Consider the following 15,991-nt stretch of genomic DNA (forward strand, 5'->3'; position numbering starts at 1 on the left):
AAAGAAAATGTGGCACACTAAAAAAAAATTGGGTATTGAACACACTGACTCAAACAAGTGATTCAACACTCCTAATCTTCCCCCTGCCTTCTAACCTCTTAGTTGAGTTCCTCTCTGCTCATCTATTGTCATAAATCATAATTCACAATTCTTTGTCTCAATATCAGCCAAACAATCATTCTAACTTAACATGTGTGACATACATGTATGTCAAAAGGAATTCCTTCAAGGTTGGAAGTTTTGATCAAATTGACATCATACACTTGCATAGGTTAGTCCATATGTATAAAATAAGGGTAATATCACTAAAATTTAAAATACACAAAGTCCAGAAAAACTTTGTCTCAATATCAGCCAAACAATCATTCTAACTTAACATGTGTGACATACATGTATGTCAAAAGGAATTCCTTCAAGGTTGGAGTTTTGATCAAATTGACATCATACACTTGCATTGGTTAGTCCATATGTATAAAATAAGGGTAATATCACTAAAATTTAAAATTCACAAAGTCCAGAAAAAAATTGAATTTAAATTTTAAAAACTGAAATCATCCAAATCTTATTCCGCAGCTCAGGAAATTACACAAATTGTGTTAGAGCTCAGCAAAATCCTTTTGTTACCAAGATATAAAATTTTGTAGAGATCCAGTATACAGATTTTGCAAAAATCAATACTTATAAACTCAAGGCAAATTGTGTTATACATGATGTAGACTTACCAACAGAACCAGAAGCAAAACTAAGGTAATCCTCAGGAATCAACCGTCTATCAAACCCAGGCAATGGAATGAAATAACCAATACGACTGATCACTATTAGCACAGCTGTCACAAATAATCTCCGTCGTATTTCACTCTTAAAGAATGCCTCGGCAGCATCATTGACAACAGAACCCAGACGAACAAAGGTTAGGAATCTATTTCTAAACATATTAGGCCTGGTGGGCAAGATTTGAGAATTTCCAATATCATTTGAACAGCAAACATCAGTTTCATCATCAAAACCTCGTGACGCAGATTCAAGGTGCAAAGACTGAGTGTATCTTGCCTCAACTATCAAATTACTTCTTAATTTATTGGAACGCTGCACAGAAATCCTCTGACTACGATTTGATGGCAATTGATTATTTGAAAAATCTGCATGCTTCCTGACAGAACATGATGAATTGATAATTAAGGAATGGCAGGCTTTAGTAACCAGTGGATGATAGAAATGGGGATTGCGTTTGACCAGACCACCTGTACATGAATGACAGAAGTTAGAGACGAAATACAAGAAAAATAACAAAAGATAATGTATTATATTGCATATCAAATGCACTGTATTGTAACACTACATGTTATGTAAAGCTACAAGCTGATCAAGTTATTTGATCCAGATATATAATTCCTTTAAGCATGACTAGTTGTTGAGACAATCGTTATTATCAGATGACTTGTCTTGCTCAGGCATTTTGTAATCTTCGTTTTCATGCAATATAATATGCATAATGTAGATGTGAGTCATGTGACTAAACAAGAACAAGTGCCAAAGTTCTAGTAATACAAAAAACAATCTAAGTATGACATGTATTAATTTGAAAGACATTCGACTTTGCATTTTTTCCCAACTAAAATAGAAAGTTCTGCTCACATCAAGATGTTGATTCATTTCCACCCCCAGTGAAATGGATGTCTTAAACAATTCTTCACTGCCACCTCCCCCTTTCTTTTACCTTATATAAAAAACAAACTAGTATGTATTAATTTGAAAGACATATGACTTTGCATTTCCTAACTAAAATAGAAAGTTCTGGTCACTTCAAAAAGCTGGTTCATTTCCATCCCCAATGAAATGAATGTCCTAAAAGAGCCTTCACTGCCCCCCCCCCAGCCCCTGTCCTTAACCCTAGTTAAAGAATTGCAATTGATCAACCACTTACAATGCTACCAAGAACTTCAACTTAACTACCAAAGAAATCACAACCCTTCTTATGAGGGGATTGGACAGAATAATAGAAGTAGCTAGACATAGGGGTGAAATTTTGTGTGGCCCAGTCAAGATTCTCCAGCTGAAATACGAACAAATGGGAGGGAGTAGAAGGTCTGTACGGATCATAGTCCCCAAAACCATTGCTTCATCCCATAACAATAAAGAGGATAGCAGCTCTCTAGTGTGTAAGCATCCTTTCCTTGGTCCATTTATCTTCTCCACTAATGCAGTCATAACCTGTCTTTGCTAGGTGCCCTAGCTCATGACCTTTTATTTCCAACTTGGATTGTGGATCAGCATGATGCGTGAATGTCCACCCAGGCACTGTATACACTTCCATCACACCTTGGGAATTGGATTCACCTGAAGCATCGGATTAATAATCACCCATTCTTCATGTGGAGCATAGATCTAAGCCAATTTGTACGGTCAAACTCCAAAAACAGTGGAAACCACTACAATTTCAATGAGAGCCTTGATTCTTTTCCGCTGTCCAGGGAGCAACCACAGCAGATCAATGGTTATATTATCACCCTTACCTAGGTGCCAATTCCTGGATGAAGCAGCAGAGGTGGGCCAGGAACGAATTATGGTACAAAAACTCAGTCTCAGTAGTCCAAAAACCAAGTGGGTGTAATATATTTGTAGGAACTTGTTCAGCCAATCTAATATTGATAGTGCCCATGGTACAAATTTCGGTCGAAATGTGCGAAATTTCGATTTGGAAAATGCGAAACAAAACTCATGAGGACCGAAAAAAAGTCCTCAGTTTCGTCGAAACTTGTCGAAATTTCGTCGAAACCTGTCAAAACTTGGTTCAACCCAGTTGGACCAGCTGGTTCATGAGAAAAAAAATTCCCAAATTTCGTGGGAAACTTGGGAAATTTCGAATAAGTTTTGTAGTTTTCCCAAATTTTCAATTTTTTTGTTTATTTCATGTTTACCCCAAAAAATCATGACAAATACCCCCTCCATGTTGATGACCTTACTCATAAAGTTACAGTTTTCGATTACCTTGACAACCATAGGCATAAAATGTCATGGGATGTCTATGTTTGTTGGTTGGAGGAGAGGATGTTACAGGTATAGTATTACTCAACTCATAGGATGAATCCACTCTTGGCACTCCTTCTTAGCAATAAGTTGTATTTTCCTTTTATTGTCAACTATTTTGAAGTTAGAAATTATAAATTGAATCTTATGTGCGTAAGTAGATAAGTTTATAATGTACTTTTCGGACAACTCTACATTGATGTTATGTACATTGAATGACATATCTATATTGATTTTTTTTAGCAAAATACAACCAATGTGTTCTTTATACTCTAATTAGCTTAAATACAGAATCTCACCCCAAAATATTCTCTAAAACCTATCGAAACTTGTACGGAAAAGTCCTCGGTTTCCTCGAAATTTCCCAAGTTTCCACCTAAGTTTCCCATTTTCACCTAATCAAAACTTGAGTTTCCCTCGAATTTTTAACCATGGCAGTGCCAATGAGAATATTGAAGAGGATATGCAGCAAGATGGGGGGGGGGGGAGAGTAAATAGTGACTGTCTTGAAACCCCATAGGGAATTGCATCAATCCAGGAAAAGCTTCGTGAGAACCATTTAAAGTAGTAATAGTCAAGTCCAATAGAAACCTATGGATGCAACAGTAAGGAAGAGGGACCAGATTCAATTTGATAGAGCTAAAGAAGTATGGAATGGTAGGGAATTGACCTAGCGGCTTTAATGAATTGGGAATTGACCCAACCATGGTACAAATTTTGATCAAAACCACCAAAATTTCAGTTTTTGAAAAGAAAAAAAAAAGATGAAAGCTGCATGGAATCGAAAAAGTACCAGGTTGCAATTGAAACGGTGGCTTCAACCCCAAACCATTTTTTTGGCTGAATTTTGTGATTTCAATCTCTTTTTCACCCTAAACCAATAACTCATTTGTAGAAACTTGGGAGGAAAAAATTTCAGGTTTTTTACCGAAATTTCAATTAAAACCAATGTATCTCAGTTTCTTAGCTAGTTGAAACCGGCCTCGAAAGTCAAAACCGAGATTGTGATCCTTGGACCCTACTACCATTGAAGTATTATGATGATAACAAACACAGAACTATAAGCTAAACGATCAATTTGTGTGTTATAAAATAGGCACACTCAAGTGTAAAGCCATATATATTGCAGAGAAGCAATCTGAAGCCTCTACACCTCACCAATGACCGCATTACTTGGCTCCATCCCCGTTACACCTCTTTTTCTATGGCCTCAGCCTAGAACCTTCTGAGAACTCCCTCACCCCCTATACCTTGGACCCCCCTTGTTTGGTTTAAAAACCATATCCCTCGCCATGCCCTGACTCTATGGAGAACCCTTAACCTTGCCCACCCAACCCAGGCATTTCTCATTAGCCGCCACATCCCCGCAAACCCCAACTATACCATTTGTGGGAATAGTTCAAAGGACATTGACCATCTTTTTTTTGTTGCCCACTTTCCCGCTCAGTTTGATCCCTAGCCCTTGCCTCCATTTGGCCCAGATCGCAACATTCTCAGGGCTTTGCTCAAGATTGGAATTGGATCCTGCAAAGTTTTGCCGGTACCACTATCTATGACCTAGTGGGTAAGCTTGTCTTTGCCACCACTATTCACCATCTTTGGTGGGAGCGTAACATGAGAAGATGGACTTCCAAATCCAAACCCAGAGATATGATTTGGAATGCCATCTATTTTGATGTTTCTTTGAGGCTTAGGTCTCTCCCCCACCCCCTGGTTGCGACTCTCCAAGAAATAGGTTGATTGTTAGTTCTTGGAATCTCTCAGCTTCTTTTCTGTCCCCTTCTTGATTGGGACTCCCCCTCCCCCTTGTTCCCTCCTATATGTATTTCTTTTGGCTTTCAGTAATTTAAGGACTTAAGGAGTGGAAAACCAAAGAATGGACCTCCCCACATGCATAGACATGCTCAAGACTTAAAACAGATGTGAAGACTTTCTATAAAGTCCATGTATATAGTTTTAGAAAGTGGCACATGTAAAATCTCAAGTTAGGCATTTCAGGAGACCAACCACGTGGGCCAAGGTGACTATTGAGTCAATCCCGACGGGTATAAAGGAATTCCCCATATATTTTTGGAAAGCTCTAAAATTACAATCAATCTGTGTTCTGGTCGACCGATTGACTATTAAGCCTAATCAATCGCCAACATTCTAGTGAGCCATCAATACATACCGATTGAAGCTCCAGGTCAAGCAATTGAGCCTCAAACCTAACAATCAGTGCATCCAATCAATCAGTCATGACAACTATACTCCTACAATTAGTTCCCAATGGCTTGAATGACAGGTTACCCACGAGATGCCCAAGGTCGATCAGTGTTTCAGTAGTATGACCGTTTTTTATCCGTTGGAACCTAACTTGGCCCAACCTTTTAGCTATAAATAGAAGTCTTTATGACACTGTTTAGTACGAACCCCAAGAGTTTCAAGCTATCATTATTGTGCACTTATCATATCCATTCAGCCTCCCATAGATCCAAACTCCTTTGATGATCCCTTACTTCTTATTCAAGAAGTTTGAGGGGTAAATCTCATGGTAGAGACTAGACCAATAGAGGCTCTCATTCATTGGCATTCATTTCATTCCAAGGGAAGTGCCACCCTTAAGGTTTCATAAGTGTTTGCAATTAAATTTTATGTTTTAATTTCAAATTATCTGTAATTGGGTACTCTTGCCCAAAAGCAAGGATTCTGTTGGGTACTCTAGCCCGGAAGTAGGAACTTTGTTGGGTGCTTTTGTGGGGAAGTAAGAACTTTGTGAGGTGCTCTTGACCCAAATCAAGGATTTTGTAAAAAGTATTGTGATCCCACCCACTATACTAAAAGTGACCACACTAGCAAATTCCTCCTAGAGTTGCTAGAATGGAGTGGGCATAAAATCAATTAAAACAAACCAGTATAAATTCCGGCGTCTTGTTTGCTAGCTCTGTTCCGTTGCTTAAATACTTAAATTGTTATTTATTTGCAAAGACAAGCGCTATTGCAAGTTTCAACCTATTCGCCCCACCCCCTTTAGGTTGACTTTCATAGAAGGCCTAAAATGACTATTGAGGAGGTTGTAATCAGAAAGGATTCATTCTCAATCTCAATATAACAGAGTACAAAATTGTCTAGAGGACGAAAAATCACTGATGCAAGGCTGAAGATATACCCTCAAAAAAAGAAGTCCAAGGGTCAAGCCAATCAATGGTGTAAGGATATGGCCCTCAATCCATGGATTTCATGGGCCAGGACTACTTAAGTGGGTTAGAGGCAGCCCACATATTATGGTATTCATGGGGCTGTAGTGTGAAAATAAGAAACTCCAATGTCAAAAGAGCATTCCTTTGTCAAGAGTTGGAGTAGTTGAGACAATCTCAGCTTTGAGTTAATACTATTGTTGGTGGGTGTTAGGCTGTTAGCTAGTTGTTGGCTGATGTATTTAATATCTATCTCTTTAGATTTACTATATAAAGGGACTTGTGTAAGAAGGTTGATCACCTCACTTGTGAATTGAAATCAATATTTACTTTTAGAAGACATTCTTCTCTATGGAGAAACGTTGTGTTTGACCACGTAGGTAGGTTGATGTTTGATCCAATCAATCCACCTTGCCTATGAAGCCTGGGTGATACTTTATTGCTCTCAAGAGTTCTCTAGCACGTCCATTTTAGTGATTTAATTTATGTTTTAGTTGCTAATCAAATCTGACCATCTATTTGACATCAAAATTTCTGGGTATCTTGCTCATTCCTATTTTGTAATCTTCACTCCAACCTCGTTCAATTCTGATATACAGTTTTTCCTCTACTGTGAATTTACAATACTGTCCCTACTGTCATAATGTTATTCTAAGTTAAGATATCACTTTAGATCTTAGTTCTATTCTGCATCAGTTTTTATGCTATGGTCTTTCAAATCTAGAATTCATTCTCTATGAGAAGATCTTGTTTGGCAACTATTTTAATTACTCAAATACAGTAATACTAGTTTGGGTCCTTTGGGATTCCTAGAAATTTTGGTTCCCCTAGTTTCCAGCTTCAACAAAGGATTAGGAATTGCACAAAAGCCCTTAGACTCTGGAGTAAGTCCACTTTCTAGGATGCATCTTTGGAGATTACTAAGATAACCAGCAGCTGGAAATATGTCAACAACAACCCATCTGAGAGCATAGCCAAGGAGGAATTGGAGTTAAAGAGCCAATTAGAGATCCAGCAGTTGGCAGAGGAGAAATTTTGGTATCAACAATCTAAAGTGTTATGGTTAAAAGACGAGATTGTAACACCAAATTTTTTCATGCCTCCACTGCCAACAATAGACAAATTAACTCCATAAATAGGCTAAAAGATAGCTTTGGAAAATGGTTAAAGGAGGATCATTTGATTCACTCCAAAATCTACACACACTTCTCATCTCTTTTCACAACCTCTTCTCCTAGTTCTCTCCACGATTTTATTTCTAGTTCCCCCACATGCATTACAGGTTCAGGTAATTTGGCTCTCTGCAACCCCTTTACCCCTAAGGAGATCAAAAAGACTCTTTTTCAAATGAAGGGGACAAAAGCTCCTGGTATTGATGGTCTCGTGGCCAGATTTTTCCAAAGGCATTGGGATATTGTGGGCCCGGATTTGATCAAAGGGGTTCAACACTTTTTCACTGTGGGTTATATGCTCAGAAGTCTAAACAAAACTGTCTTCTCCCTGATTCCTAAAATTTCAAACACCCAAGAGGAGTCTCACTTTAGGCCCATTAGCTTGTGTACCACCCCTTACAAAGTGATTGCAAAATGTTTGGAAAATAGACCCAAGCCCATCTTGGACTCCATTATTAGTAAGACCCAGAGTGCCTTTGTCCCAGGTAGGGCCATCCAAATAAATATCTATCTGGCTCATGAATAACTATATTTCCTTAAGAAATCTCAATTTAAGAATGGATACATGGCCCTTAAACAAGACTTATGTAAGGCTTATGAAAAGCTGGAGTGGTCTTATATTGAGCACACTTTGAGGAGTCTAGGGTTTTCTGAGGGGTGGATTCAATAGGTTATGCAATGCATCACCACAGTGGAGTTCCAAATCAAGATTAATGGAACTTATCCAAGAAGATTGTGCCCCATAGGGGGATCAGGCAAGGTTGCCCCCCTTAACCCATATAATTTCATTCTCTGCCATAAAACCCTCTCTCAAAGACTCATGTCAAACTGTGGGATTCCTAGACTGAAAATAGCACACCAAGCCCCTGAAATAAATCACTTTTTTTTTTTTTACGATTGTATATTATTTCCCCTTGTCTCTATTCCTAGTGCTCTTCAGATAAACACTATTTTGTAGGAGTATGAGGAGGTGTCATGTCTTCATATCAACCCAACAAAGTCAGTTGTGCTTTTTAGCACAAAGACTTCCTCTGATATTAGAGCTGACATTATTTATATCCTAAACATCAAAGAGGTTCAATCACATGGTACATACCTAGGGCTTCCATCTTCCCTTGGTAAGTGAAATACACAAACTTTTTCTTTCATCCTGGACAGATTTGCTTCCAAACTTGCAGGTTGGAAAGGAAAACTCCTTTTGCTTGCTGACAAAGAGATTCTCATTAATGCAGTGGCTTTTGCCCTCCCAATGTATGCTATGTCCTATGTTATTATTCCAAATGAGGTCTACAATAAGCTGGACCAACAAATTAGGCTCTTTTAATGGAAAAATGACCAAGGGAGGGGCATCAATAGGGTCAAATGGGATACTTTGTGTAGAAGCAAAAGGGAGGGAGGCCTGGAATTTAGGGATGTGACTTGTTTTAACAAAGCCCTTCTTGCAAAACAAAGATGTAGATTTCTCAATTCTCTTTAATCATTATGGGCTAGAGTCGTGACTGTTAAATATCTTAAGGATAAATCTTTATTGGAAGTGGATGTCCCAAATATCTGTTCTTAGTGCTAGACGAGTGTTGTGGGCAGCGATGTCTCAAGACAAGGCCTGGTGATACAAGTGGGAAATGGGAGGACTGTGGATATTTATAGAGATCCATGGCTCCCCCAACTCCCTCTAAAATACATTAGTAGCCCCCCAAATCCTAATGAGTCCTAAAGTGGTTCATGACTTAATTTTGTGGTAAGATCTCTACTGGAATATGAGCTTATTACAGTTTCCTTTTTTCCGCTATGGAAGCGGCTGCAATTGCTTCTCTACCAATTTTGTCCCCTTCTACAAATGATTCTTGGATTTGGTATAAAACAAAGAATGGTAGTTCATAGTTAAGTCCGCTTACTACCAATGCCTTGTCATGGTAGACTCACAAGGTAATATTTGCATCTTCCTCTACTTAATTCTTCTTGTTGGAAATTGGAATATGATTTGGAGTATTGATACCCTTCCTAAGATTAGACATTTCTCATGGTGTACTTCTCATGAAGCTTTGGCCATATGATCTTCTTTGTTCTCTGAGGGGGCACCCAAACTCCTATTTGTCTAGTTTGTGGAAATCCATATGAATCTGTGACTCATGCTTTATTTTTCTGTGATCATGCAAAGGAATGTTGGCATCTACCCCCCTCCGTATTGACACTTCAAATTTCTATGGAAATTCTTTACATGATTGGATGTGTCATGTATCATATTATTTTAAGGATGCCACTAATTTAAAAGTAGTTGATCAAATTTGGAGTGCTATTGCTTGGAGTGTATGGAAAACTAGAAACGCAGCCCTCCATATAAACTTATCTCCTTCTGTTTTAAACACTCTGAACACTTTAAATCCCTTCTTGCAGAAAAACAACTACATGCTCTAGGAGCAACCCTCTCTGATACAAGGCAAGCTGCTCTAGATGATATTACCATGGATGGTAGGGATTTTTTCCAAGTGTTTGTGGAAGGATCATAGAAGGCAAAATCTCTTTTAGGAGGGAAAGGTTGCATTCTATAGGATCCGGCTGGGTGTTCATTGTGGCAGAGTGCAAGACTTGTTCAACCACCTCCGCATCTTTGATAAAATTGGAGGCAATTAGAGATGGGCTACTCCTAGCATCTTCTATCAGTGTTTCTGATATCCTAGTGAAATCGGATTGCCAAGTTATCATTTTGGCATTGCACAGTCATGATGCTACCTTAGATTAATTATGTAGGGGTTTGTTGCTAGAGATTTTTCATCTTATTTCAAGTTTTAGGCAGGTTGTGTTTAATTTTATTCCTAGGAACGAAAATTGTCTAGCTGAGTTTCTGGCCCATGGGCTTGATGTTTTCAGTTGTTTCGTGTTTGGTGGGGTGTTCCTCCCTCGTTTGTTGTGAACCCCTCTTGTTTACTCTCCAGCTCTCTTGATCTGGCCTTTTTCAATATCAATTACCTACTTTTGAACCCAAAAATAATAATAATAATACAGTACTACTGATGTGAACAGGGTTGAACCCCCTAAGCCAAATTCAAGAGTGGGCCCTAAGGTCCCTCCAAACCAGCTGGTCAAACCCCTATGGAGGGCATTTTCAGCCTTGTTTAGCTGCTGAAATTTAGTTCCAGAAAGTCAGTTCTGGATTTCTTAAGAAGCCTTAATTTGAATAAGTAGTTGAGTAAGAGTAATTAGTCCACCACATGTCGATTAGAGTTTTTAATTAAATAGAATTTAGCATGTGCTAATTAGAGTTTTAGTTAATTAAGATTTTAGGTCATCCATTATTGTCCCTTAGATCCTATATTGTTTGGCTGGTTGAGATTGATTCATGTGGTTAGAGTTAAGGTCTTTTAGTAGGCTATAAATAAGCCTACTCTTTCTTTGTAAAATTAGGTCTGATTATGTGAATAAGAAAATTGAGTTTGGGGGACTGTGGTTCCTATATGAGGGGGCCATGGCGGATTTTGAGGAAAAGCTTTCTTCAATATCAGCAACCATGTCCAGCAGTCTTCTTCAACTCCAGCAGCTTCTTTCAATTCCAGCAACCATAAACAGTCAACAACAGCCCTAAACAAGTAAGTACAGCAGCCCCATCCCCTGCCCTCCCCTCCCAACCCCATCGTAAGACCTAGGAGACCCCTCCCCTACCATCGCAGCCCTTCCCCTCCCATTCCCCTGCAGTTACAGCAGACCCCTCCCTTGTTCCGTGCACCAACCTAGACCCTTCCCCCTTGCTGCTGCATCACAGCAGCAGCCTTCCCCAGCCCCTATGACTCCCCAGCCTTCCTCCACCCTCCCCAAACCTTGCAGCAACCCCCAGCCCCTTCCCTCTCTCTCTCTCAGATTCTCTGTCCCTCCCCTCTCAGATTTGTGGCAACAGAAAAGAAAAGAAAAAGAAAGAAAGAAGAAAGAAAAAGAAAAGAAAAGAAAGAAAAGAGAAGAGAAGGAAATATTCAAGGAAGATTTCTCAAGATCCATCCCATATTGATCATTCCCTAATTTTCCTTTTTCCAAAATATCTCATATTTAGATCTTCACTATGGTTATACATCTCCCATTATTTTGTTACCTCCCACAAAGATTGATAAAACCTTACTTTTACCTTTCTTCCCAATTACCCCCCCCCCAACCCATGACAATTTTGTTAATACCCTATCAACCCATAGTTTTCCCTTGAAATTATTGGACTATTTGCTGGAAGATTCTAGGCAAACCCTTAGTTTTAGGAAAATTATTCTAGAAACCCTAGCCCTAGAATTGGGTTCACATCAACTACATTAATCATGTTGCCAAGGTGGTGAAACTTGATGAGGAGATCACACAAGCGATTATTTTAGGTACATTAGCTCAACCATAACAAAAAAAAATGATATAGAGGATGATGTTTCCCAAAAAATTAAAATAGGGTAGACGAAGTTGAGAGGGGCATCCTGGGCCTTGTGTGATTGACGCATTCCTTTTAAGCTCAAAGGAAAATTCTACAGGATTGTGGTACAACCAGATATGATGTATGGCGCAAAATGTTGGGCTATTAAGAAGCATCATATAGATAAACTAAATGTAGCAAAAATGAGGATGCTAAAATGGATACGTGGCAAAATTAGGAAGGATAAGATAAGGAAAGATCATATTAGAGCTGGTTTAGTAGTAGTTCCGATAAATGATAAGCTACAAGAAAGTCGATTAAGGTGGCATGGCCATGTTCAATGGAGGCCGTTAGATGCCCCTATACAGCGAAGCGATCTAATCTAGATTGAAGGAATTAAAAGAACTAGGGGCAGCCTAAGTTTATGAGAAGTGGAGAGAAAGGATATGCATGGCTTGGGCCTTGTATCTAGTATGGTGTAAGTCAAAGCTGATTGGAAAGCAAGAATCCATGTAGACGATCCCATTTAGTTGGACAAAGCTTGTTGTTGTTCTATTAAGTCATGTTTCAGACCCCTTGTAGGGGATTATTATCCTAGGAGCTACTTCGGCTATTGCTTTAACATCTTCATTCACTTGTTTTCTTTTTCTAATTTCTTTAACTCTAGTTTATTCTTTATTTTATTACTTCCCTTATAATCTCATCCCTGTAGTATCTAAGACTCATTTGGATGTAGCTGACCTATTTAGTTGGGAATAAGGTTACGGCAGTTGTTGTAGACTTGTAGTTACATACCGAACACTAAAACATATCCCTGTGTGAGCTTCTTTCTGACTGTTACAAGGACAGCTTTATGAATCATTTGGATGTAGCTGACCTATTTAGTTGGGAATAAGGTTACGGCTGTTGTTGTAGTTACATACCGAACACTGAAACATATCCGTGTCAGCTTCTTTCTGACTGTTACAAGGACAGCTTTTTGAACTGGGTATGTAAACAAAGCCCTTTGGAACTCTCCATGTTGACATTTGCATATAATGCGGCAAAAAGACCATAGTTTCCATATACGAAATTCACCAATACAAGATAGCACATAGCAGAATAAAATTTTAAAGGCAATTGCCTCAATCAATGAAAATAAAACCCTAGTTATGGACATTCAGCAAATGTCTAGGAAAGCAAGACACTGAAACATTGTCCATTTACTTTGATCAAGTTCATAACAACAACGCACAAAGAAAATCTCAATTCCAAGAGCAATAAATAGAAACAGTGCAATGGTAACAGCAACTAAGATTGTGTACGAAACAACCTTGGAAGTATAGTAGACACGAACGGTAAAAGAATAGGACAAAAACGTACTGCGAATGAAAGAAACGGGGTCTAACTATAGAGCTATCATTGGTTTGAAGCTGCAAAATCATAAGGATTAAACATAGAACACAGACGAGCGAAAACTTGTATGGAGCAGAGCATAACTGAGTTGGAGAATGGAAGGATATCGACTGACAAATGAAATGCTCACCTCGATTCCTGAAAGGTTTTCTTCTAATTATATCGAGACTAGAAGTATGAAACCTTAAAGTCGTCGTTGTTTCCATGACAAAATTGCAGAAGAAACCCGAAGAAACTACCCGCTTCTGTTGAACTTAGCAGTACCCTCCAATGTCCACACGCACTTCGGCTTTATGCCGGAGCAGGCAATAACGTAACTCAAGTTAATTTTATCGTTCCGCGGGCCAATTCTCGTATTTTTCCGAAGTGTTAGCGCAGAGTTCGGATCCTCTGCACTGGCAGCCCGTCCTCCAATTCCCCCACCCCCCACACATGGCCTACACCATCATACATCGACAAGGCTATGTTAAGTGTTAACCCAATCATGAGGGTGGGAGGATGGGAGGACAGTCTGTCTGGGTGGAGAGGATATGAATTTTCATTGAGCGTGTGGGTATATTCCACCATTAGCGGATGTGGTACCCCTATGGCCGTACACTAAAATACAATGCAAGTGGCTGCATGAGAGATGTTGAAATGTGAATTGGGATCGTTAAGCAGAAGATTATACTTTATATTTCTCTACCACATGTTTCATAGGAGATCTATACTTGATCCATATTGTAAGTGTTCATATATAAATGTCTCTCTTAAATATGTGGTGAAAGATTTGAGGGGAACAAACGATCCGGACTTTGAAAATGAAAGGCTAATAGTCATTGTGTTTCGGGCGGTAATGAGTCGCCAATACACATTGGGTCGATTTCTACTCTTGAAGAATTGAAAAAGAGTGTTGCTTTGATGATAAGTACACAAGAATTATATGACTTTGTTTTTTTTTTTTTTTCTTTTGGTAGCAAAACCAACTTTATTAAGATGACTAAATCGAGGGTACAAAATTACAAAGAGACTGTAACCAGGGAGTGGATATAGGCCATTGAGTTGTAGTCAAGACCGACAGGGCCCTCCTTGCTAGGTGGTCTGCAACAAAGTTAACCATCCTAGAAACGTAAAAGAAAGAACATTCCTCTAATGAGGAACTAAGATATGTAATGTCAGCTATAATGGGATTAATGTCAAGCGGGGGTGTTGAGTCTCTTGAGGTAATGATCTTGATCAGCACCTCGCAGTCCAATTCCACCACAACTTTGTCTATAGCCTCTGCCACTGTGTAGAGGAGCCCAGATCGAAGTGCTAGGAGAGCCCATGAAGCTTGTTCCGGTTTTGAGATTGCAAAGATTATCTGGCCCATATTATCTCTTAAGATAAAGCCCCAGCCCGTTTTATCCGATTTACCCACATATGCAGCATCCACAGTTAACTTTACATATCCCTGGGCTAGACATGTCTATGTGAGACAATTTTCTTCTAATATTTGTAACCTCTCATTGACAAGTGATGGTATATGGGCCGAGTGGACTCCTTCAACGTCTTGGGCTTCGAATTTCATTGGAAAATTATATTTTCTATTTTTATTTTATAAATTTGAAAAAAAAAATACAAAGGGTACCAACAATTTGTGAGCCAAATGGAGAAAATAATAAAAGGACTAATACAAAAAAAATGTCATTTAAATAAAAACAAAGGATAAAATAGTCAATAAAAAGATTTGCCATGAAAAAAGAGTACATGCTTTTATATAATAGTGTGATAGTATGATATATATATATATATATATGAAATAGTGGGGATCGGGGACATTAATGAATCAATGCTTCCATTACCAAGTCCGTCAAATAAAAATTTGAAATGGAGTTTCCAACTACAAGAAGGTGAAAAGCGAGGTTGGTTTTCAAAAAGTATTAACAATTAAAATTGGAACTAACAATGACAATGACAGATGAAGTGCACTTAACTTTTTTTAAAATAATATGATATTTAGGGAATGTATCGTCGAGCGATATATGGATTGTTTCAGTTTCAGTTCAAAAAATAAATTGCCAAACGCTGAAATGACCAAAAATTGTCGAATTTCGACAATTTGTTTTTCTATGGATGGGAGTGATGATGATTACAAGGGCATTGTGTTTGGTAAATTTTAAAGTGGGGAAAAAGTTGCAAAGTGTATTAGAATAGTGGAAGAATCATTGATTGCTCATCACTTTTGGGATGCTATAATTGATATTGTTGTTCCAAAATCTGACTATAGGCCTACTGGTTCGTTTAGAGACCAAACCTGGTTCTTGGTTCTTGGAAAATAAAGAAAGTGAATGTGGGCCACCTCTGGGACGGAAACCACCTCCAATGATTAAGTCAGATTCGGATGAACACAAATCCTCGTAAGGAGGAATAAATGCTCATAGAAGACAAATAGAAAATGTCTTATTGAGTAGTTTCAGGATAGTAAATAACTTTAATGTTCATAAAAGCTAACCCCATTAGGGTAGAGTGTTCATATATATATATATATATATATCATACTATCATACTACTATTATAAAAGCACGAACTGAGGGAGGATGGCTACAATTCACTTCCCAAAATACCCTTACCTTTTAAAATTGCTAAACCTTTAAGTCATGAAAAAGGATATCCAAAAATGTAATTTAGCAAATAACCTTTAGCATTACATGAAATAAGTTAACGAAGTGTCAATTAATGCAAAGAGTTTAGTTAACTGAAATATCAGTTAACTAAACTGATATTTCCAAAAAGTAGACACTACGACCTGAAGGAGATGAACGGCGCTCGTATTCAAAGACACAAAGTAGTTTGTCGAACCTACTGCTGCTCCCGTATCCAATTTT

General features: G+C 38.4%; 1 protein-coding gene across 1 annotated transcript in view; it reads right to left on the bottom strand.

Moving 5' to 3' along the window:
* SCY2 (SecY protein transport family protein) overlaps positions 1–13,557 on the bottom strand; it is a 40,504-nt gene extending 26,947 nt beyond the window's left edge. The window contains exons 1-2 of the mRNA XM_089138560.1: positions 13,276–13,557; positions 723–1,241 (exon numbers count right to left, since the gene is read on the bottom strand). Coding sequence (XP_088994686.1) covers positions 723–1,241; positions 13,276–13,351 — 595 coding nt within the window. The 5' untranslated portion in view covers positions 13,352–13,557. The remainder of the gene's footprint in view (positions 1–722; positions 1,242–13,275) is intronic.
* Between the last annotated feature and the right edge of the window lie 2,434 nt (positions 13,558–15,991).

This window comes from Hakea prostrata, chromosome 1, assembly GCF_041222555.1.
Source record: "Hakea prostrata isolate BN-2017 chromosome 1, UWA_Hpros_2, whole genome shotgun sequence".
Taxonomy (NCBI): Eukaryota; Viridiplantae; Streptophyta; class Magnoliopsida; order Proteales; family Proteaceae; genus Hakea; species Hakea prostrata.